Source organism: Scyliorhinus torazame, chromosome 2, assembly GCF_047496885.1.
Source record: "Scyliorhinus torazame isolate Kashiwa2021f chromosome 2, sScyTor2.1, whole genome shotgun sequence".
NCBI classification, from domain to species: Eukaryota; Metazoa; Chordata; class Chondrichthyes; order Carcharhiniformes; family Scyliorhinidae; genus Scyliorhinus; species Scyliorhinus torazame.
In genome coordinates, this window is record NC_092708.1 from 242,548,699 (window position 1) to 242,572,908 (window position 24,210).

At 47.2% G+C, this 24,210-nt stretch overlaps 1 protein-coding gene across 1 annotated transcript in view; it reads left to right on the forward strand.

The window, feature by feature from the left end:
- LOC140407187 (uncharacterized) overlaps window positions 1-24,210 on the forward strand; it is a 148,234-nt gene that overhangs the window by 62,470 nt on the left and 61,554 nt on the right. The window contains exons 7-9 of the mRNA XM_072494860.1: window positions 5,755-5,862; window positions 8,135-8,374; window positions 8,902-8,988. Of these exons, the coding sequence (XP_072350961.1) occupies window positions 5,755-5,862; window positions 8,135-8,374; window positions 8,902-8,988 (435 nt within the window). The remainder of the gene's footprint in view (window positions 1-5,754; window positions 5,863-8,134; window positions 8,375-8,901; window positions 8,989-24,210) is intronic.

Here is a 24,210-nt window from a genome sequence, read left to right on the forward strand (position 1 = left end):
TTGTTCATTTTAGTTTTGGCACATTCAGATTGCTTAATTTTAAATAGTCTCTGATTTGGCAGCAATCAAGATGGATGTGCAACTTCTTTTATTCACTTGTCTGACTAAAATAGTGTGGTACAATTCTAATTCCACCAGTCCATTCTGGAAAAGTAAATTAATTTGGATTACCAATTCAGGAATGCAAATATATTGCATTAATTAAAGCATAAAGACACTTTGAGATAGGTAGCTTGACCAATCACCCGTGGGGTAACTGCTGGTGTTACTCTGTGCTGGCAAGTACCCTTTGACCAATGGAAATATTAGTGGATACAAGAACACTTCAGTTTTTAGTTGTTCATGGTATTCTTGTTCATTGGATATGTGTAAGATACAATAGTGGAAGCCATTTAGATTTTTTGATGATCTTGGTCTAAGGGGAAACAGCCAATTTACCCAAATACAAACAGCTTATTTGCAAAAAGGTAAAGCTAACTTTGGGGGATTCTAGGGTATGTGCTGCAAGTGCTGGATATATGAGCACATGTTCTGACACTTAGTTATGTCTTCCAGCAATAGAACAAAGAACAATACAGCACAGGAACAGGCCCTTCGGCCCTCCAAGCCTGTACCGATCAGATTACCAACCTTGGCCAACACCCTTAGCACTTCCTTGTGCCATAATCCCTCTATACCCACCCTATCCATGTATCTGTCAAGATGCCTTTTGAATGCCATTAATGTATCGAGATGCCTTTTGAACGCTGTTAATGTAATAGCTTCCCCATTAGTTTTAAAAGATATGTCTTCAGGATAGTGGAATGATCTACTCAGGCCATATGTTCAAATCACGTGTCATATGAAGGCCTGTTCCGCCATGCCCTCCTCTCCCTGGTGCTGAATTTCACACACGGTCAAGAGAAAGTTATTTTGTTGCATGCTGAGACGCTTTAGGCCATAAAATTATGTTTAGTTATATAATATTCCACAAACTTTACCTGCATTGCAACTTGAAGGAAGGTAAAAATGATCAAGTTGTCCTTTGCCCTTTGTTTTTTTAACAAACTATTTTATTGAGGTATTTTTTGGCATTCTAAACAGTTACAGATTACAGAAATATCCAAACATCCAACGGAAAACCAGCACTTCAACCAAAACATAAGGCACATACCCGCTTCTCTCCCATAGACACTACCCGCCTATTTATCCCTCCTACTCAATCCCCCCCCCGACGCTCACTCTCCCGCGAAGAAGTCAATGAATGGTTGCCACCTTCGGGCGAACCCCAATACAGATCCCCTCAAGGCGAACTTGATTTTTTTCCATACCCACCAGACTTGACATGTCCGAAAGCTATAGTTCGGTCTTCGGGGGTTTTGAGTCCCTCCATGCCAGCAGTATTCGCTGCCGGGCTATCAGGGAAGCAAAGGCCAGAAGATCTCCCCCTGGACTCCAGGGTCTTCCGAAACCCCCAAAATTGCCACCTCTGGACTCATCACCACCCTTGTTTTCAGCACCCGGGACATGACCCCCGCAAATCCCTCCCAGTGCCCTCTTAGCTTAGGGCATGCCCAAACCATGTGAACGTGGTTCGCTGGTCCTCCCGCGCATCTAGCGCACTTGTCCTCTACCCCAAAGAATTTGCTTATCCGAGCCACCGTCATGTGGGCCCGGTGAACGACCTTAAACTGAATTCAGGCTGAGCCTGGCACATGTTGTGGTTGAGTTTGCCCTACTCAAGGCTTCCGCCCATACCCCGTCCTCCATCTCCCCGCCAAGCTCCTCCTCCCATTTGAGTTTCAGTTCTTCCGTCTGGGACTCTTCACCCTTCATGAGCACCTTGTAAATATCCGAGACTCTACTCTCTCCTCCTTCTCCTCTAGAGACTATTCTGTCCTGAATCCCTATTGGCGGGAGGCGTGGGAAGGATGGGACCTGTCTGCGTACAAAGTCCCGCACCTGTAAGTACCTAAAGTCAATTCCCCTTTCCAGCCCAGCTTTCTCCTCCAACTCCCTCAAACTCGCAAAGTTCCCCTCCAGGAACATATCGCCCACCCTCCTCACTCCCGCCCGCCGCCATGTTCAAAACCCTCCATCCATGTTCGCGGGGGCGAATCGATGGTTATCACAAATTGGAGCCCAGACCGACGCACCCACCTCCCCTGCATGCTTTCTCCACTGGCCCCAAATCAGCAGGGCCGCCCCCACTACCGGGCTGGTGGAGTACCTGGCCGGCGCAAGCGGTAGGGGAGCCGTGACCAGTGCTGCCAAACTGGTGCCCCTGCACAAAGCCGCCTCCACCCGCTCCCAGATAGACCCCGTACCCACCATCCACTTACTTATCATGGCTATGTTAGCCGCCCAGTAGTAGTTGATCAGATTCTGCAATGCCAATCCCCCCTCGCTACGGCTCCTTTCAAGCATCGCCTTCCGCACCCGCAGGGTCTTTCCCGCCCAGGCAAAGCTCATGATGATTTTGCTGGTCCTTTTGAAGAAGGACCGTGGGATAAAGATCGGGAGGCACTGGAAGATGAACAGGAATCTAGGGAGGATTGTCATCTTTACCATCTGCACCCTCTCCGCAAGTGTCAGCGGGAGTGCATCCCATCTCCGAAACTCCCTCTTCATTTGTTCCACCACTCTAGTCAAATTTACCTTTTGTAACCTGCCCCAGTCACGTGCCACCTGTATCCCCAAGTACCGGAAACTTTCCCCAACCAGCCTAAATGGCAGCTCCTTCAGTCTATTCTCCTGGCCCCTTGCCTGCACTACAAACATCTCACTCTTAGCCATATTTAATTTGTATCCTGAGAACCAGCCAAACTTCCTCAATGTTTCCAGTATATTTTCCACCCGGCCAGTGGGTCCGGCACGTACAGGAGCAGGCCATCTGCATAGAGAGAGACCCTGTGCTCCACCCCCACCCCCTCATCATTCCCTTCGCAGCTCTCAGCGCAATCGCCAGCGGTCGTATGGCCAGCGCGAACAGCAACGGGGAGAGTGGACATCCCTGTCTGGTCCCACGATGTAGTCTGAAATAGTCTGACGTTATCCTGTTCGTCCTTACGCTAGCTTTTGGAGCCTGGTACAATAGTCTGACCCAATTAACCAGTCCCTCCTAGAACCCAAACCGTCCGAGTACCTCCCACAAATAGTCTCACTCCTCCCGGTCAAAGGCCTTCTCAGCGTCCATTGCCACCACTACCTCCACCTCCTTGCCTGTCGGGGGCATCATAATCACATTAAGCAATCTTCTCAAGTTGGCTGTCAGCTGCCTGCCTTTCACAAACCCTGTTTGGTCGTCCCCAGTCACCTCCGGTACGCAGTCCTCAATTCTAATCGTCAGGAGCTTGGCGTCCATATTGATCAGGGAAATTGGCCTGTATGACCTGCAGGATTCCGGGTCCTTGTCCCGCTTTAATATCAGCGAGATGATGGCTTCCGACATCGTCGGAGGCAGGGTCCCTCTGTCCCTCACCTTATTAAAAACCCTTGTCAGTACCGGTCCCACTATCTCTGAGAACGTTTTGTAAAACTCTACTGGGTATCCATCCGGTCCCGGGGCTTTCCCCGACTGCATGGCCTTTAGGCCCCCCAGTACCTCCTCTGCTCTAATCGGGGGCCCCCAGCCCGTCCACTAGTCCTCCGCCTACTTTTGGGAAGGTTAGTCCATCCAGGAACCGTTTCATCTCCTCCGGCTCCTCCAGTCCAGCTTACTATATAAGTCCCAAAATACCTTATTCAGTCCTGACGGGTCCTCCACTCTGCTCCCCTTCCCGTCCACCACTCTACTTATTTCCCTGGCCGCCTCCCTCTTCCTGAGTTGCTGCGCTAGCAATCTGCTGGCCTTCTCCCCATGCTCATACACCACTCCCCTTGCCTTCCTAAGTTGTTCCACGGCCCTACTCGTGGATAGCACCCCCAGTTCCGCCTGCAGTCTCCGTCTTTCCCCGAGTAGGTCCCCCCCCCCGGACCCCGCATGCTCCTCGTCTATCCGGTGAATCTCCTCAACCAATCTATCCATTTCTGCTCTGTCCGCCCTATCCCTGTGAGCCCAAATTGAGATCAGCTCCCCCCTCGCTACTGCCTTCAGCGTCTCCCACAGGGTCACTGCTGAAACCTCCCCCGTATCGTTCACCTGCAAGTAATTTCGCATACACTTCCGCAGTCTCTCACATATCCCCTCCTCCGACACAATCCTACGTCTAACCTCCATTGCGGGCATTGGTAATTCGCCACCTTGACCTGCAGGTCCACCCAATGTGGGGCATGTCCGAAATAGTGATTGCCGAGTATTCCGTATTCTTTATCTCCCCTACACCGTCCCTGCTCAAGATAAAGAAATCAATCCTAGAGTATACTTTATGAACATGCAAGTAGAACGAGTAGCCCCTTCCCGTCGGCTGTCTGGCTCTCCATGGGTCGTCCTTTGCCCTTCTGAATTGTCTCGGAGCTAAGGTTTGCATATGTTGAGACCCTCAGGGTATTGAGGTGAATCAACAATTGAATCATCTTTTGGACTTTGTAAAACTTAATAACTGCATTTGTTGACCTCCAATACAGTCTACCACACATTAACCCAGGATGCTTAATGACATGCAAAGTTCTAGGTGGGTCCACCGCAACACCATTTAATCTGCAAGAATCAGTGTCACAACAGTTTAGCTGATTCAATAGTTTAGACACTGCAAGCCTTACCATACATTGTCTTGCGAAACATCTTTGATTATCACAGCCAATAGGATAGGCGACAACCTGGTCTCACTCCCACTTTAAGAGCCTCATCAACTTTTATTTGGATTTTTGAATTAGAGTACCCACCCCATTAAAATCCAAGATTTAGCCACATATTCCCAGGGTTCCCAGCTTGTTGATGAAGCACCTTGCAGAAATCAATCATGTCCTGTTTTTACAGAGCCTTACAATTGCAAATAAAATCATAATTTGTTCTATGCCTTGAGATTAGAATCTAGCCTATTCTTTTCAGATTATCCTATCTGACTGCATAGCACCTAATAACAGTCTCCAGCACCTTCAAAAGAGCCACTGTAAAAACCACAGATCTCAGCCAGATTCCTCAATGGATATTATGCTCACTCGAATCCCTCTTGTGGAACGAAGCCCCAACTGTATTCTGAAATTCTGAGCATTACGTGTGCCACTATCTGGAAGCCTCAAGGGCAATTCCAAGGCAATTTGGTGGTTCCTGTTACAGAAAGGATAGAACCTTGGAGTGTAGAAGAAGTATCTATACATGTTGATTATCTTTCCTATAATATTTGATTCTTTATAACGCAATTTTCCAATGTTCTCTCTCCCCTTTTTCTTGAAGGAGTTGATCTGTGTTCTTGTAACGATTGCATGTACACCAGGTTTCCTCCACCATTTTGCCTAAGTGATCATTCATCACTCAGACATTGAACATCGACAAGTTCTAAAATTAAACATTGGCAGACCCTGCAACTGTGGAAGGCATCACAACCCAACCTGACCCCACACTTGCCCAACATCCATGTATGCTAACATTGCAGCAGGTATTCACTTTAGCCATCAAGATGAGAACACTTATTGATTTCTTCCATAGTCCTGGGTGACAGCACAGGGTGAGTGTACCTTCAGCACGGACTGGGGATTGAACCGGGGGGGGGCCTTCTGTTGAAGCTTTAGTTTATACCAGGCTGTGCACTTACCACCTGAGCAGGAAGCAAAATATTGCATGATTGTCGGTATTACGAGATATACATTTCTCAAAATGTAATTTATTTGTTTTAGGGTGGTTGAGTTTGCCACATCTAGTGATATGAAAAATGCTCTCAACAAGCTGGAAGGTACAGAGATAAATGGTCGAAAAATACGATTAATTGAAGATCGGAAACGCAGGTAATTACTCAGACTTTTTAAAAAATCTTTTTATTGGCATTTCTCATATTTATAAACCGTAGTATATGTACATTATATTTTTCTTGCCAGCACTAATTTACTTAATTGAACAGAGAGATTTATTTTGTCCTTCGTTTGTACAGCGAGGTTTATTTTGTCCTTTGTTTGACTGACCTTATGGACATTTTGCTGCCCTCTGGGTCGGTCTATAGTTTCTCCCCCTTCTCCGTTGTTTCACCTCCCACCCCCCTCTAGTTACTGAGACTGTTAAGGGGAGGTGATGACATAGTGGTGTTAACATAGATTAACATAGAATTTACAGTGCAGAAGGAGGCCATTCGGCCCATCGAGACTGCACCGGCTCTTGGAAAGAGCACCCCACCAAGGTCAACACCTCCACCCCATCCCCTAACCCAGCAACCCCACCCAACACTAAGGGCAACTCTGAACACTAAGGGCAATTTATCATGGCCAATCCACCTAACCTGCACATCTTTGGACTGTGGGAGGAAACCGGAGCACCCGGAGGAAACCCACGCACACACGGGGAGGATGTGCAAACTCCGCACAGACAGTGACCCAAGCCGGAATCAAACCTGCGACCCTGGAGCTGTGAAGCAATTGTGCTATCCACAATGCTACCGTGTTGCCCTGGTGTTGTCACAGGACTGGTGATCCTGAGACCCATTCTAGGCACCCAAGTTCAAACCCGCCATGGCAGATGGTGGAAATTTAATCCAATAAATATCTTGAATTAAAAATTTAATGATAACTATGAAGCCATTATCGATTGTTGTAAAAAAGAAAAACCAGCTGATTCACTAATGTCCTTTAGGGAAGGAAATCACTCGCTTTCCTGACTTGGAAATATGTTGCTGGGTCAAAATCCTGGAACTCTCTCCTGAGTAGCACAGTGGGTGTACCTACACCACATGGACTGTAGCGGTTCAAGAAGGCAGCTCGCCACCTCAAGGGTAATTAGGGATGGGCAACAAATGCTGGCCTAACCAGCGATGACCACATCCCATAAAAATTATTTCTTAAAGAACTATTAGCGTTTTCCCTTTTTATTTACAAAAGTCTTTACTTACTATTTCCATGCGACATACAAGCAACATTGTAGTGGCCATTCCTTCAGCTGCCAAGGCCCTAAGTTTTGGAATTATCGCCCTCAACTTTTCCACCCCTCCTCACTTTCCTTCCTTCCTTGTTTGGCCGAGCTTTTGGTCATCTTCCCCAATGCCATCTTATGTGGCAGGGTGTCCAATTTTATTTACAATGCCCCTGTGAAATGCCTTGGGACATTTTATTGAGTAAAAGGTGCTGTATAAATACAAGTTGTTGTTGCTTCACCATTAGGCGGAGGAGACAATCACAGCTTAATCTAATCCTGAACTTGTGTGATATCACGCATGCACTTTCCGGTCAGGCTGCTCAATATTATTGGAATTTTTTTAAAAAATAAATCAGAATTATTTAAGTTTCTTTTTCAACCTTGGCACAGATTGTCCAAATTGCTTATGCTGTGTATATACTCTACATTGTATATGCTTCACAAATGTTATTGGAATAAAATGTTTTTAACTAAACTCTATGAGATGCCTTGTCTCCATGAATAAACTTTGGAAATCAAGTTTAGCATCATAGATTCCTTGCAGTGCAGAAGGAAGCCATTCGGCCCATCAAGTCTACACCAATTTGTAGCACGGTGGCGCAGTGGTAGCACTGCAGTCTCACGGCGCCGAGGTCCCAGGTTTGATCCCGACTCTGGGTCACTGTCTGTGTGTTTGCGTGTGTTTCGCCCGCACAATCCAAAGATGTGCAAGGTAGGTGGATTGGCCATGCTAAATTGCCCCTTAATTGGAAAAAATGAATTGGGTACTCTAAATTTTTTTTTTTTTTAAAGTCTACTCAATTCACTCACCCCCCCCCCCCCCCCCCCCCCCCCCCCCCCCACCACCACCACCACCAGCAATATATTTACTAACTTGCACACCGCTGAATACTAAGGGGAAATTTAGCAAGGCCAATCCATCTATCCTACATATCTTTGGACTGTGGAAAGAAACCACAGCACCCGGCTGAAACCTACGCAGACATGGGGAGAAAGTGCAAACTTTACACACAGTCACCCAAGGCTGGAATTGAATTCTGATCCCTGGCGCTGTGAGGCAGCAATGCTAACCACTGTTCCACCGTACCGCCCCTTGTTTACTACTTGCAGCTAAATATTTGATAATGAAAAATCTTGGTAATATACTTTCATTTCCAGGACCAGAAGCAGATCTCATTCTAGAAGTTCCTCAAGATCTCGCAGTAGGTCACCATCACCGAGGCAGTCAAAGTCAGAAAGTAGGTCCAGAAGTCGGAGTCGCAGTAAATCCCGTTCTGCCAGCAGATCGCCAGGCAGAAAAGATCAGCCAACAAAGAAGGCACATTCAAGATCAAAATCTCCTTCTGGATTAACGAACCAGTCGAGGTCCAGGTCACGTTCGGTGGAAAGTGCCGACTAGACAATGTTTGTGAAAAGCTGTTTTCTTCTGTAAACTGAGATTTGCCATGTTTTACTTGAGACTGTTTGTGCGTTTGTGGATGCTTCTCTTTGGTCATCTAGATTTTTGTTTTTATTGAACTGTAAAAGGTGACTTTCTTTAATACACAAAGTCCATTAATGCAAAATAAATTTTCTTGTATTAGAACTGGTTTTAAAGTTCTATGCTGCTTTAGTATTGAATATATAATGGATAGATTGAGTAAACTAATAGCAGAATGTTGTTCGTGAAAAGCTGTTGGCACATCTTAGACTCTCAAGTTCATATTAGTTTTTCTGTTAATTATAACTGATGCATTATACTTTTGATTGAAACTAAATAAATATTATCTCACACATTTTATTTTCTTAGACTATTTAATTGCTATCTCCAAGTGAACGACTTTGAATGAAATGTTTGCCTTTGCCACCTGAGTGACCTTTGAGCATTTAAAAAAAGTAATTTTATTAGAGCATGATTTGACTATTTCCATCTTTTTCTTTGTCAGCCTTGGCTTAGCGGTAGCACTTTTGCCTTGGAGTCAGACATTGTGGATTCAAGCTCCGATCCAGAGACGAACATATAATTTAGGCTGGTACTTCAGTGCTACATTGAGGGAACATTGCACTATTGGGTGTGCCTCTTTTGGATAAGATATCAAATCTGTCCTTTGAGGTCGATGCAGAAGATCCCAAGGAAAAGCGGGGAAGTCCTGGCTAATATTGATACCTAAAGCAGCTTCTGAAAAACGTGCTCTAGTCATTCATTTCATTGTTGTTCTGTGGGACCTTGCCGTGCGCTGTGCATACTGGCTACTATAATTCCTTCATTGCAACAATAATTACACTTCAAATGTAGCTTCTGCACTATCTGATTCCTGTATCCAAATCAGATATTGTCACAATTATTTTTCACCGATTCTTTGTTTTGCCAGCAAGGGCTGCATTTTGTTTGGTGGAAAATAGGACTGTGACAATGATGACGTGTCAATCCTCTGTATAAGTTTGATTGAGCCTTAATTTTCTGTGTCCATAAATGTAACTGAATAAGAGAAATATGAATATTGCTGAAAAGAGAGATGTTGCCAAAGCTTTTTGTCTTGCATTGATCAGAGCAAATGCAAGAATGCCAAATTTCAAATAGTCAACAATTTATACTGGACTGATTGAAATTTAAAAACCTTGCATTTGTTCTGAAGGGTGCAAGACAAAAAGCTTTGTCAATATGTCTCTCTTTACAGCAATATTTCTCCCCATCAATATTTAAACAAAATATGTTTTTGCAGATTAATTATTCACTGGCAGAAACCTGTACATAGATTTCAACCAGCTGCACTTAGGTACGTTCCAGAACTTTTGTACAGTGAACCGTTGCATGGGAAATCAAGGTTAAAATTTTTTTTTTTTTAATTTAGAGTACCCAATTCATTTTTTCCAAATAAGGGGCAATTTAGCGTGGCTAACCCACCTAACCTGCTCATCTTTGGGTTGTGGGGGCGAAACCCACGCAAACACTGGGAGAATGTGAAAACTCTACAAGGACAGTGACCCAGGACCGGGATGGAACATGGGACCTCGGCGCCGTGAGGCAGCAGTGCTAACCACTGTGCCACTGTGATGCCCATGTAAAAGTTTCTTAAAGCAATTCATAAATAAAATTGAAATCCACTTAATTGAAAATCTGTGATTCTATTAGTTACTGGAACATGAAATGCTTTGGCAGAGGTTGAGGCAAAGACCCATTACACCTAAGGGAAAAAGTGAATGAGCATAGTTTTAGGCTATTGACTTCTAATGCCAACCTAAAAGTAGCCACGTGCATGGTGAGGTTTTTTTATTTTAAAACAAAAATTAACACAATTTTTCCTGGACATATGTTCAAAGCTGAAACAAGGGGCAAACACGTCAAGAGTAGAAAGTAAAATTCTAACTGTAGTGCCACTCGTCAAGTTCAATCCCAACTGAATTGCAGGTTGGGCTGACGTTTCCCACAATGGGGACAGGAAACTGAGAATGAACCCAATTCACTTGACAGGTACTGAGAAGAAATGGAAAAGGACTGAACAAGTTCCTAATTTGTTTAACACAAAATAATTTACAGACAGATTAGAGAGAAGTTAAAGAAATTTGCGAAATCTATTTGAGCTAAATGTGCCCTATGCAATGTTTGCTCAGTCAGATTTATGGCTTTGCTTTTGAACTTAACTAATTCAGAATATTAGCAGAGAGCCTGCTTTAGTTACCTTGCTGACATCTGCTGTTTGGGCCTGGAGAATGATGCTAATAGTTTTCAGAGTAATAACATTTACAAAAAGCAATCACAGTAATTGGCAGAAATATCTAGCTTGGGCAGGCAGCACGGTGGCGCAGTGGGTTAGCCCTGTTGCCACACGGCGCCGAGGTTCCAGGTTCGATCCCGGCTCTGGATCACTGTCCGTGTGGAGTTTGCACATTCTCCCCGTGTTTGCGTGGGTTTCGCCCCCACAACCCAAAGATGTGCAGGCTAGGTGGATTGGCCACGCTAAATTGCCCCTTCATTGGAAAAAATGAATTGGGTACTCTAAATTTATTTAAAAAAAGAAATATCTAGCTAGCAAAATATAGGTGAATAAACCCATGCTTGCAGCCTAATACAGGAATTGAAACAATGCTATAAACTAAAATAACTTTAATATAAAAGCAAATTACTGCAAATGCTGAAATCTGAAACAAAAATAAAATGCTGGAAAATCTCTAGATCTGACAGCATCTATGGCGAAAAAAATCGAGCTGACATTTCAAATCTGGATGACTCTTCGCGAAGCTTTGAATCATCCAGATTCAAAATAACTTTTCAATTGTCCCCACTCCCCATTTGTGAGGGGGTCAGTTAGCTCAGTTGGGTGGATGGCTGGATTGTGATGCGGAGCGCCACCAACAGCCTAGATTAAATTGCCGGAGCGACAGGATATTCATGAAGGTCCCGCTTTCTCAGCCTTGCACCTTGCCTGAGGAGTGATGACCCTCCGGCTAAATCACCACCAGTCCGCTCTCCTCAAAAACGAGGAAAGCAGCCTATGGTCCTCAGACTTTGGCAACTTTCACTCCCTATTGGTGTATTACCCTCCTAAAGATGTGACTAATATTTGGGTAGGGTTCCTCGAAGTGTAAGTAACCTTTTAGTACTTTGCCATTGTAGCACTGTCAATTTAGCCAATTCTTCTGGTCAGCCCATTTGATGGTCATGTTTCATCACTGTGGGAACAGCATAAGTTGGACAAATATACTGGCACATAAAGTCATTGTAAAGTAACTAGCTTTTTCAAATATTTGTTCAAGGTTAGCATTTTAAGAGCATAATCATTTCTACTCTTGCAATCTTTCAAATCCTAGAAAGAAAAACATAGAGACTAGGAAAGGGGAGAAATGGAAAGCCAACATGAGCGGACAAAAGAAAAATTGGAAAGAGGAACCCATTGTCAAAGCAAATTTAGAGCACATAAAATAGAAACTTTAACAATGCTTCAACTGGGGTCAGGCAAAGTTGGCCAGGTAAAATAATTTGGGATACCTGTTTCTCATCATTATTCTTGAGTGCACTACTCATGAAAATAGGATTGCACTTGGTTATACTGCTCTATTAATCTCCTGACATTCCATGCATCAAGAATAACACATTGGAGGCAGCAATGAAACACTGCTGATGTCTTTTGAACTGCCCACGGTAATGTCAACTTTCAACAGGTGAAGTAAAACATTGGAGGGGACAAAGACACCGTTTTTATCCTCTGCATCAGTTGCACATTAAAGTTTACAAGCATCATTTTATAAAAGTATCCCTAAATTGTCATTGTGATAAATGCCAGATAAGCAATCTTTTTCAGTGAACAGATTTGTTAAATAATCAGTTTGTTGCGACAATGTTAATTGATATCAGGGAAAGACCAGACTCCACGAGGGAGTATCTGTTGCAAGAGACAAATGTCTGAACTGACTGAGGTCTGCTGAATTTCCTAGTTCACTTATAAAGATGGCATCTGTTAAATTAAATTGTGATACTCTGTTCCAATCGTTGAAGTTCAGAGAAAGCAAGCACCGGCTCTGACTCCATATCTTTACCACTCAGATCAAAGGCATCATTGGGAAAATAATCCCATGCAGGAGAGTTCATGCACTTCTGGCCATGTATGAGCTTTGTTCTGTACCCAAATGACCCAACTAATTCTTCTGACATTACTATCCCCCTATCGTCTCAATCTCATCCATGATATGAACTTTACCAGCTATATCACTGGCCAGCCTTGTACCAAAGACATGATTTCTGAGTAGACTAGACTATCTCTTGTACCCACATTCCACTACCCTCCTTCAGAGCTGCCATTCTCTGTGCTAATATGGAATGCCTGGATTTTAGGCCAGATAAAATTGGACACTTTAGTGGTGGCGCAATTGGTTAGCACTGTTGCCTCACGGCGCTGAGGTCCCAGGTTCAATCCCGGCTCTGGGTCACTATCCGTGTGGAGTTTGCACATTATCCCCGTGTTTGCATGGGTTTCACCCCCACAACCCAAAAAGATGTGCGGCGTAGGTAGATTGGCCACGCTAAATTGCCCCTTAATTGGAAAAAACGAATCGGATACCCTAAATTTTTTTTTTAAATCGGACACTTTAAATTTAAAAATTGAACATTTTAAATCATGCCATAGTCAGCTCTAGCATGCAGCCTGATGGAAACTCAAACTTGGCCAATTTCAAATACACTGAAACTCAGATAAGCTGCCAGGACATGTCTGGACCTGCCTTATCAATCACCCAGCAGGAGATCGGCGATTTTATTAATATGCACCGATTTGCTTTGGGTTATCCAGGTCAAGCCAGATTTTCTGGCACCCTGAGTTCCTGCCGTTAACCTTATATGGCAACAGATTACATGCAAGCAACACCACCAGGGTGTGGACCCCAGTGTACTGTCAAGCAGTCTTCATAATAACAATCTTTATTAGTGTCACAGGTAGGTTTACATTAACACTGCAATGAAGTTACTGTGAAAATCTAATTCATTGGGTGTTGGACCCCCTTCTGAAGCCTCATTAGGAGGGGTATAAGAATCAAACACCCGGACCTCCCAACAGCTAAGACTCCACGCAGAGGTAGACCAGAGGCAGAAGGAAGCAGAGTGCAAGACCCACCTTCGCAACAAAGAAAGACCCTGAGGAAATCGAGACTCAGAGAATCGACCCATGGCTGAACCAAGTCTATCAATATGGGTAGTATAACGAATCTTGGGAATCTTTAGTGTATGGTTTGGGGATAATTTAAGGATAAATATTGTTGTTGTTGAATAAAATTGGTTTGACTTTATACTTGTGTTGTCCATTGTTTTCCTGTCTATTAAAGACTTCTAGGTAAAACTTTGATTAAAATACTGGTCGAAGTTTCAGAGATTTTACAGATAATACACCTCATTGCCTTCCTGTGCAGAGAACTGGCGGCTAAGCTGACACTGCTTGTATTGCGCCATTGCCCAAGTCGAATTTCCAAACCCCGTTAACTTCACAGCTTTGTTTCCAAATTTCAAATTTTATTCTCTCGCTCTCCACCTATCAGAATCTCTTGCTGTCAATCTTGTACACTGATTCCCTTACCTTTGTGATATGCCATCAATGAACACACAACGAGTGCTGAACGTAACTGAGGCTTTAATAAACTAAGCGGAAAGCCTCCTGGCCTCGGATCCCGAAATGAGGCAGCGGCGGAGACTAGCCACCTTTATACCAAGCCCGAGGGGAGGCGGAGCCAGCAAGCAGTGGTTTACCACATTACATATAATACAGTGGCAGTTTACCACAATACACATATATACTACAGTGGTTCGGAGCCAGCGGGGACAAGCCCAGGCATGTAACAATACAACAGTACAATACAGTGGTTTACCACACTTTGGAAATAATACAGTGCCTCCCATTTTCACTTGCTTTAGTCATAGCTGGAGCTCAAACCTCATATTTGTTCCAATTAAAACAGCCAAAAAGCATATCTCTCTCCCTCCTCAGCCAAAACTACCTCAGGGAATGTCCTAGAGGATGCTGACAATCCTAGATTCCTCTTTTTTGCCATAATTAACCATAACCAAAACCTATCCTCTGCCTTTCCACTCTCACCTCAAACATCAAAAGCCTGTGGCCTTGAGCAACTTTACAATTGAGACCAATTGTGTAGCTGATTGGATGATTCTCCCTCATCCCCAGTCCCCTGCTCGGACCTTCCCACCCATTCTCGACCGAAAGCTTTGTTGCATCAGTTTTTGTTTCATATGTGCCCTTTCCAAGCTCCTCACTTCCACTGGACTCCCTCCTTTTTCTCTACCATTTTAACATAGCTTTTAGCTCCCTCAACTCTTTAGAAGTTCCTCCATAAACTCCTCCACTGTACTAGCTCTCCTTTAAATACTTTTGAAGTTGGCTTTCAGTTATTCCTGCCAATCAATTTACCTGGATCAAAAGCAGCACGGTGGCGCAGTGAGTTAGCCCTGTTGCCTCACGGCGCCGAGGACCTAGATTCAATCCCGGCTCTGGGTCACTGTCTGTGTGGAGTTTGCACATTCTCCCCGTGTTTGCGTGGGTTTCACGCCCACAACCCAAGGATTGCAAGGTAGGTGGATTGAACACGCTAAATTGCCCCTTAATTGGAAAAAACATTAATTGGGTACAGAGTGTCAAGGAAATGGGGGGGGGGGCGATGCGAGGATGGAGGTTTCCTTGGCACAGGCCAACCCCCCGTAAGTGATGCCACTCCTTGGAGAGGGGAGGAGAAAACATCTTGCATCCCACCATCCCTGGTGTGGAGAGGGTGGCGCAAGAAAACTGAAAAAGAGGAGCATATAATCACCCCTGAGCTGTTGCAGTTCCCTGAGCAGGAAGGCCTCGGGCCGGGTGCAAGCGGGACCCTCGAGGGCTCGTTCCACAAGTTGCAATTTTACACCCCGGAGACGTTTGATTTCAAGATGCCATTGGGCTGTGGCAGCTCCCTGACCTCAGGGTCATTGGGCAGTGGTGGCGTGGAGGCCCCACCCCCCCACTCTCCGTCTAGCCTCTGGGTCCGGGTGCTTCCAACTCCATTCATGAGCTTTTCCCGGAATTATTCCCAGATCTGTCCAGTGGCTCGGCATCTCAAAAGGAACGGGGTCTGAGCTACCGCCTCCCCCTGGCCAAGTTATGCGAGAGGAGCCCGTGAGGAACCCATCTGTCGACGATCTGGGGGATGGGAGCGAGGCAGACCCAGGGATTGTTGGTGGATCCGTGCCGTCAGCCACACTCACTATGTTGGGGAACTGGGTCCCAGAAGGTGAATGCCGGAGGACAGCTGCTCGGTGGGGGGGCACGGGGGATGATTTAGAGTCCATCTGTAGCGAGGTGGTGGACTCCCTCGTGCCGAACACCAAGTCGCCCGTCACCCCCGAGGGGAACTCCGGGATTTTCTATATGCCACCGCGGTCGCCAAAACCGAGTGCAGCTGGGCGGCACGGTGGCACAGTGGTTAGCACTGCTGCCTCATAGCGCTGAGGACCCGGGTTCGATCCTGGCCCCGGGTCACTGTCCATTGTTGTCCATTTTCTCCTTGGTTCAATTGCTCTGTTTTATTACCTTTGCTCTCGAGTCACCAGGTATCTTTATGATAGCGCCACGAGGTTCAAGTCCGAGTAATGATCAATAACCCAATACACCGATTAGTAAGATTCAAATCAAAGCACATTTATTATACACAGTAATCGCTACTCATGCACAAATTCTACGTCTAAGCTACTTCTACAACTAACAGGCCTATACTTAACTTCGGACTGGCCCACCAGGTCAGGGGAACAAATGGCCTTTCGTTCGGGTTCTGAGTCTGCGGGATTCGAAGTTGGTACGGATTGGTAGCTAGGAGCGCCTATCTCGTAGCAAGCGTTGAATTAAGACTTGCGTTGTTCGGGAGTCACTGCTTCGGTCACGGTCAATGTTGGTTCGTGTTGCTGGGTGACCCGGGCAGGGCGCAGAGGTGAAGAGAGAGTGATTTGAACTTGGAGCTCAACTCTTATAGTCCCCAGAGGCTTCCCGCCTTTTGGGGCGGACCCTGTACCTGGTCCCAAGTGATTGGACTTTGACCCAATCGTATGGTTCGATTTTCTCCAATTCTGGAGCGGTTCCCTGATCGATGGGCGGTCTTGAGGTGCTCGTTCACCTCCTTTGTGTTGGCTCCTGCTGGCTTTGCTTTGTGTGTACAAAATGTTACTTATTGTTCCCGGGGGTTGCTCATCAGTAAGTAGATGGCTGCTACTTTGTTATGCTGATGGTCGCTGGTATTGATGTTGTCTGGCCTTTGCAGAGGTAAATACACAGCAAACCTGCAGCTGCTGGTTTCTGTCTATGTTGGCTGACTTTCCCATCAGCCTTTGCCATTCACCATTTTAAATCAGGAGTTGGCCAATTTAGGTGGCTACACCATGTGGAGTTTGCACAGTCTCCCCGTGTTTGCGTGGGTTTCACCCCCACAACCCAAAAATGTGCAGGTTAGGTGGATTGGCCACATAAATTGCCCCTTAATTAGACAAAAAATAATTGGGTACTCTAAATTTAAGAAAAAGAAACCGAGTGGAGCTAGCCTTCGACCGGTGACTGGACATGACGCTGATTAAGTCTTCCCGCGCATACGCTAAAAAGGCGGGAGACTCGGTCCCGACTGGGCAGCGCTGGCTGAAGTCTTTCCTTGTCGGACTCCAAAGGGTGCGGAGGGGCACACGATCCTCTGCTCCCTCCGAGCACTAAAAAGGTGATGGTGAAGGCGGCACTTTACTGCTGACATGGAGGTGACCATAGCCAGCCTCAACAACAACAGCAGCAGGGACCCGCTCCACAAGTACCAGAGCTTCTCGGTCCTCCGGGACGAGAAGTACGCAGCGTACTTCCTGCAGAAACCCACACCGCTCCGGGAGACAAAGCCACGTGGCTCCTGGAGTGGCGAGGGGAGGGGGGGTCTACATGAGTCACCTGCCCTCACAGTTAGGTGGGCTGGCTAACTTGTCTTTAGAGTTGGAGAAGCAGTTTGCGAAATATATGGAGGTGCTGAGGAAGGAGATGGCAGTGGCATTGAAGGCGTTGGTGGAGGAGGCAATTTCCCCGGTGAGAGTAGCTGTGGCGAAGACATTGGCTGAGGTGAGGGAGCAGGGCGAGAAGATGTAGAGATCGGAGGAGGCCATGTCAGCACAGCGATCAGCTCACCTCGATGGGAGATGAGCTGCGGAGGGTGGTTGAGGCCAATAAGTGGCTGCGAGCAAAGTTGGAGGATATGGAGAACCACTGGAGGCGGCAAATAGAGGTTAAGTTTTTTATTGTTATTCTTTGTAGCGACGTTTTTTTCTGAGATGTGTATGTATGATTGTTTTTCCTGGGACTGGGTGGTAGGAGAGGGAAAGTCTGGGCAGGGATCCCCGCACTAGCAAACGTAAGTTGGCTAGTGAACGGAGGTCTGGTGGGGGGAAGGGCTGCGGACTTTGGAGTCTGGTGAGTAGGTTTCAATGGGCCCAGGAGGGGCGGGGGAGGTGGGGGGGGGGGGGGGGGGGGTGGGTGGGGGAGAGACCCGTGTCGAATCCCGGCCCTGGGTCACTGTCTGTGTGGAGTTTGCATATTCTCCCCATGTCTGCGTGGATTTCACCCCCACAACCCAAAGATGTGCAGGTTAGGTGGATTGACCACGCTAAATTGCCCCTTAATTGGGAAAAAAAATTGGGTACTCTAAATTTATTTTTTAAAAGGTGAGGCTTAGGAAGGGCGGGGATAGTCAGCTGTTTCATTTGGGATTTGATGGCAGGGCGTGGGGAGTAGCAGTCAAGGTTAGTAAAAGAGTACGGTTCCAAATGGAGAAAGTGGTTGCAGATCAGGGAGGCAGGAATGTGATAGTGTCAGGGGCATTGGAGGGGAGGCTGGTGGAGCTGGTAAGCGTGTATGGTCCCAACTGGGATGATGTAGGGTTTGTAAAGAAGGTGTGTGGGACCATCCCTGACTTGGATTCACATGAATTGATAGTGGCTGGAGATTGGAACTTAGTGCAGGAACCAAGATTGGACAGGTCGCTTGTCCAGTCAGGGGGAGCAAAGGCATTGGCTGGACTAACAGTGGAAATGGGAGGAGTGGACCCTTGGTGGTTTTTGCACCTGGGGGAGCGGGAGTATTCATTTTTCTCTTTGGTTCATAAGGTCTATTCGCAGATAGATATTTTGTGGTGGGGAAGGCGCTGTTGGCCGGGGTCAAGGGGTCGATATATTCGGCAATTGCAATATCGGATCATGCGCCACATTGAGTGGACATGGTGTTGGAGAAGGGGGCAGTGCAGAGTCCGAGGTGGAGATTAGATGTGGGGTTGTTGGGGAACCGAGGGTTTTGTGATAAGAGTAGAGGAGTACGTGGGGTTTAATTGTACGGTGGAGGTTTCGCAGGCGGTGGTATGGGAAGCTCTGAAGGCGGTGGTAAGGGAGGAGGTGATATCGTTTAAGGCAAAGGTGGATAAGGAGAGGGTGGAGCGATAAAGGGTAATAGATGAGATGTTGAAGGTAGACAGGAGGTATGCAAAGGATGTGGATTCAACACTGATGGAAAAAAGGAAGGAGTTACAAGCAAGTTTTTTTTTTAATAAACATTTTATTGAGGTATTTTTCGGCATTGTAACAGCAGCAATATAAACACTGTACATGAGAATATGAACATAGTGCAAATACCACCGCCCTCCCCAACAGGTGCCACCATCAATTAGCCCCCTAATCTACGCTAACCTAACCCCCCTTCTGCTGATGATTAATTTTCCGCGAAGAAGTCGACGAACGGTTGCCACCTCCGAGCGAACCCTAACAGTGACCCTCTCAAGGCAAACTTGATTTTCTCCAAACAGAGAAAGCTAGCGATGTCCGATAGCCAGGTCTCCGACTTCGGGGGCTTTGAGCCCCTCCAAGCTAATAATAACCGTCTCCGGGCTACCAGGGAAGCAAAGGCCAGACAGTCTGCCTCTTTCTCCTCCTGGATTCCCGGATCCTGCGACACCCTGAAAATCGCCACCTCTGGACTCAATGCCACCCTTGTATTTAACACCTTGGACATGTTAACCGCCCAATAATAATTGCTAAAGTTCGGCAGCGCCAGCCCGCCCTTCCCCTGACTCCGCTCAAGCATTACCCTCCTCACTCGCGGGGACTTGCCCCCCCCCATACAAAGCCCGCTATAACTTTATTGACCCGCATAAAAAAGGACCACGGAATAAAGATGGGGAGACATTGAAATACAAACAGGAATCTCAGGAGGACCGTCATTTTCACCGTTTGGACCCTCCCAGCTAGAGACAACGGGAGCGCATCCCATCTCCGGAAATCATCCTTCATCTGATCTACCAACCGGGCCAGGTTCAATTTATGTAGCCGGTCCCTATCCCGCGTTACTTGAATACCTGGGTACCTGAAACTGTTCCCTACCAATCTAAACGGCTGTTCCCCCAGGCGCCTCTCCTGACCCCTCGCCTGGACCGCAAACATCTTGCTCTTCCCCATATTAAGCTTATACCCCGAGAACCGCCCAAATTCCCTTAAAATTCCCATGATTTCTTCCATCCCCTCAATTGGATCTGAAACATACAGGAGCAGGTCATCCACATAAAGCGAGACTCTGTGCTCTACGCACAGCCCCTCCCCTCCCCGGACGAGCCCCTTCCAGCCCATTGAGGCTCTCAGCGCAATTGCCAGCGGCTCTATCGCCAGCGCAAACGGCTATGGGGAGAGGGGGCATTTCTGTCTCGTCCCCCGGTGCGGTCTAAAATAGTTCGAAGTCATCCTGTTCAACCGTACACTTGCAACAGGAGCCTGGTACAGCAACCTGACCCAGTCAATAAAGCCCCTCCCAAATCCGAACCGCCCCAGAACCTCCCATAAATAATCCCATTCAACCCTGTCAAAAGCTTTTTCCGCATCCATTGCGACCACTACCTCCACCTCCCTACTTTCCGGGGGCATCATGATCACATTCAACAGCCTTCTTACATTGCCCACCAGTTCCCTGCCCTTAACGAACCCCGTCTGATCCTCCACAATAACGTTCGGTACACAATCGTCAATCCTGGAGGACAAAATTTTGGCCAACAGTTTGGCATCTACATTCAACAGGGATATCAGCCAGTAGGACCCACATAGCTCCCGGTTCTTGTCCCATTTCAGGATAAGCGAAAACGTGGCCTGTGACATCGTCTGGGGCAGAACCCCTCTTTCCCTTGCCTCATTAAACACCTTCATCAGCACCGGTCCCAATATCCCGGAGAACTTTTTATAGAACTCCGGTGGGTACATGTGCGGCTCCAGGGCTTTACCCGACTGCATGGCCTTCAAGCCCTCCACTATCTCTTCCAACCCGATCGGGCCCCCATTCCTTCTACCAGCTCCCCGTCCACCTTTGGGTAAGTCAGCCCCTCCAGGAAGTGCCTCATCCCCTCCGGCCCCGCAGGGGATTCCGACCTGTACAACCTGCTGTAAAAATCCCAAAACGTCTAACTCACCGCTGCCGAATCCCCAACCAAGTTCCCATCCCCGTCAATAACATTCCCTATTTCACTAGCTGCCTCCCTCTTTCTGAGCTGCTGTGCAAGCATCCTGCTGGCCTTCTCACCATGCTCGCATACCGCCCTCCTCGATCCGAGAGTATACCTTATGCACATGGGAGTAGAAGGAGAACTCCTTCACCCTCGGCTGCCTAAATCTCCATGGATCCTCCCCCCCCCCCATCTGCTCCATGAACCCTTTCAGTTCCTTGGCCATTGCTGGCACCCTGCCCGTTTTTGAGCATGATCGATCCAGGCCGGGATCAATAACTGTATTAAAATCCCCTCCCATGACCAGCTTGTGCGAGTCCAGATCCGGTATCTTCCCCAACATCCTCTTTATGAATTCCACGTCATCCCAATTTGGCGCATAAATGTCAATATTTTCCCGCTTCTGTAGTCGAAAGATTCAACACACTCGTTAAGACAGAATAACAAGCTTTATTTTCGAAAACAACTGCATGCAGTAATGGCTGAAACTTGAAGTCAGAGAGCAGTCAACTAAACTGCTCAGTCTTTCACAAGTTCCGCTCTTTCGCGGAGAATTAGCTCAATATTTATACATTACCATTATCAAGATTGTGTGACAACAGTATAGTCAGGAGTTTGATCGGAAATACAAACGGAAGCATAGACCAGACCATGTTTGGCCATATCACTCACACCATTATTTAGTCCTTGGAGGGAACATTGAAAGGTCGGAATAGACTTGTTTCTTCCTGAACTATCTTTGTTTTGAATTCCTACAGCCCTGGGTTATGACGAGTTAGTTTTATCAGGAGTTACCGAGGTCCGGTGTTTTGGAATGGCTTGACCTTCGCTGATCTTTTCAGACTTCAAGTTATGCAGAGTTGGCCTTATCAGTCTTTCAGTGTGAAATGGTTAGGGCAGCATTCTTTACATGGGCCTGGTGAGCTGGAATGAGTAGTTTCAGCCTTTCTTACATTGTATCAAACCGTTTGACCAGTCTTCCCATTGACCAGTTTTCCCATCATGCCATTACTTAATTCATACCATATCACATACACATTAACCAGCGCTACCTTCATCCCCTCCAGCTTACCACTGACCATAATATATCGACCTCCCACACCCGAAACTAGTCTACCCACCTCAAATATCACCCGCTTATCAATCAAGATCGCAACCCCTCTAGTCTTTGTATCCAGCCCCGAGTGGAAGATCTGACTGAGACAGCCTTTCCTCAATCTAACCTGGTCCACTACTCTAAGGTGCATCTCCTGCAACATTACCACGTCCGCCTTCAGGTGCGCGAACACACGTGCCCTCTTAACCGGCCCATTTAACCCTCAAACATTCCAGGTGATCAGCCTTGTTGGGGGGGGGGCAAAGTGCTCCCCCCCCCTCTGCCGATCAACCATCCCCTTTCTTGGGCCCGCCTCCAGCCCATGCGCTGCACCTCCTTCGGCCCGCCCCCTGACAGCCCCCACCATCGACCTCCTTTCTGTCCCTCAACCGAAGTCCCTCCCTCGTCAGCAGAACCACTACCCCCCTCTCCCCCTAGCAACACCACTCTGAAACCTAACCCATACAATAAACTAAACATATACACACACCCCCACTGCGCTTCTGTGAGCTCACCCAGCTAGCTTGGTGGCCCCAGCCCCCAGCGCCAAATAGTCTTCCACCTATTGTTCCCTCACTCCTCTCCCCCCCGCTCATAGAAACAAATTCCCTCATCTAACGATCCCCACACAATCACCCAACTGAAAAAAAAAAACACCGAAATCCAAACAAGCACATCTCCATCCCACAAAAGTGCACATCAATGCAAAATGCATTGCCAACATTCACCAGAAAGAAAACCCGAAAAACTAAAAACTTTCTTCCCCCTTCTTAAGCAGAACTCAAAAACAGAAGAGAAAAAATAACAAACCCAATGTAAGCCAACAAGTTGCATCAAAGTTCAATAGTTCCCAGCCCACCACCATTCCTTTTCTTTTCACGAAGTCCAGCGCATCCTCGGGCGACTCAAAATAATGATGCTGGTCCTCATATGTGACCCAGAGACGAGCCGGATACAGCAGTCCAAACTTCACCTGTTTCTTGAAGAAATCGACTTAATTTGGTTGAAGCCTGCCCTTTTCCTGGCCACCTCCACACTCAGGTCCTGGTAAACCCGCAGGATACTGTTGTCCCACTTACAACTCCGCATTCGCTTGGCCCACTGAAGAATACATTCCTTGTCCAGGAACCTGTGGAATCTCACCACCATTGCCCTCGGAGGGTCCCCCGTTCACGGCTTCCTCGCAATCGCTCTGTACACCCTGGGAGAATGTCTCTCCGGGAGCCCGACAATTCTTAAGTTCTGCCAACGGGACCTGTTCTCTCGGTCCTCCACCTTCTTCAGAAGCCTTTTCTGCTGGTCCCTCAATATCCCCACCTCCAGCTCCACCGCAGTTTGATGCTCCTCCTGCTCAGCCAGCGCCTTCTCAACCTTCTGGATCGCCCGATCCTGGGCATCCTCAATCTGTGCTCCAGCCGATCAATCGACTCTTTAATCGGGTCCAGACAGTCCCGCTTCTGCTTGGCAAAGCCGTCCTGGATGACCTGCATCAACTGCTCCGCTGATCGCTGGGCCAACACACCAGGGGTCCAGTCCTCGGCCATGCTGTCTCCTGCTGCAGCTTCAGCACAGCCCTTGCCTGTCTTTTTATTTCTGCCTTTTCGTGCACTTCTGGTTCTTTTCTCCATACATCGATATGTGGAAACGGGCCCAATTGCCTCAGCCTTCGAATATACAGTTTAAAACTGGAAAAAAGTCGGGGGGAAAGGTCCAAAAGTCCGACCAGAGCGGGAGCCACCAAATGTGCGACTTATTCCTTCATAGCCACCACTGGAGGTCCCCGTTACAAGCGAGTTTTGACCGGCTGTCCACAAGGAAGGCGGTGCGCCAATTGAGGCGGGTGAGGGGAGCAGTCCACGAGAAGGCAGGGAGGAGGGAGGCAGCGGCGAGGGAAATTCAGGTGTGGGATAGGGCAGGGAATTTGATGGTGGCTCCGGACCAGATTAATAGGGTGTTTGAGGAGTTTTATGAGAGATTGCATAGGTCAGAGCCACCGGGGGAGGATCGGGAGATGCAGGAATTCCTGGATGGTTTGGAATATCTGAGGTTGGGGGGGAGGATAGGGCCATATTGGAGGGGGCGATAGGGGAGCAGGGGATAAAAGACACAGTTGAGGAAGGTCGCAGGGCCAGATGGGTCTCCGGTG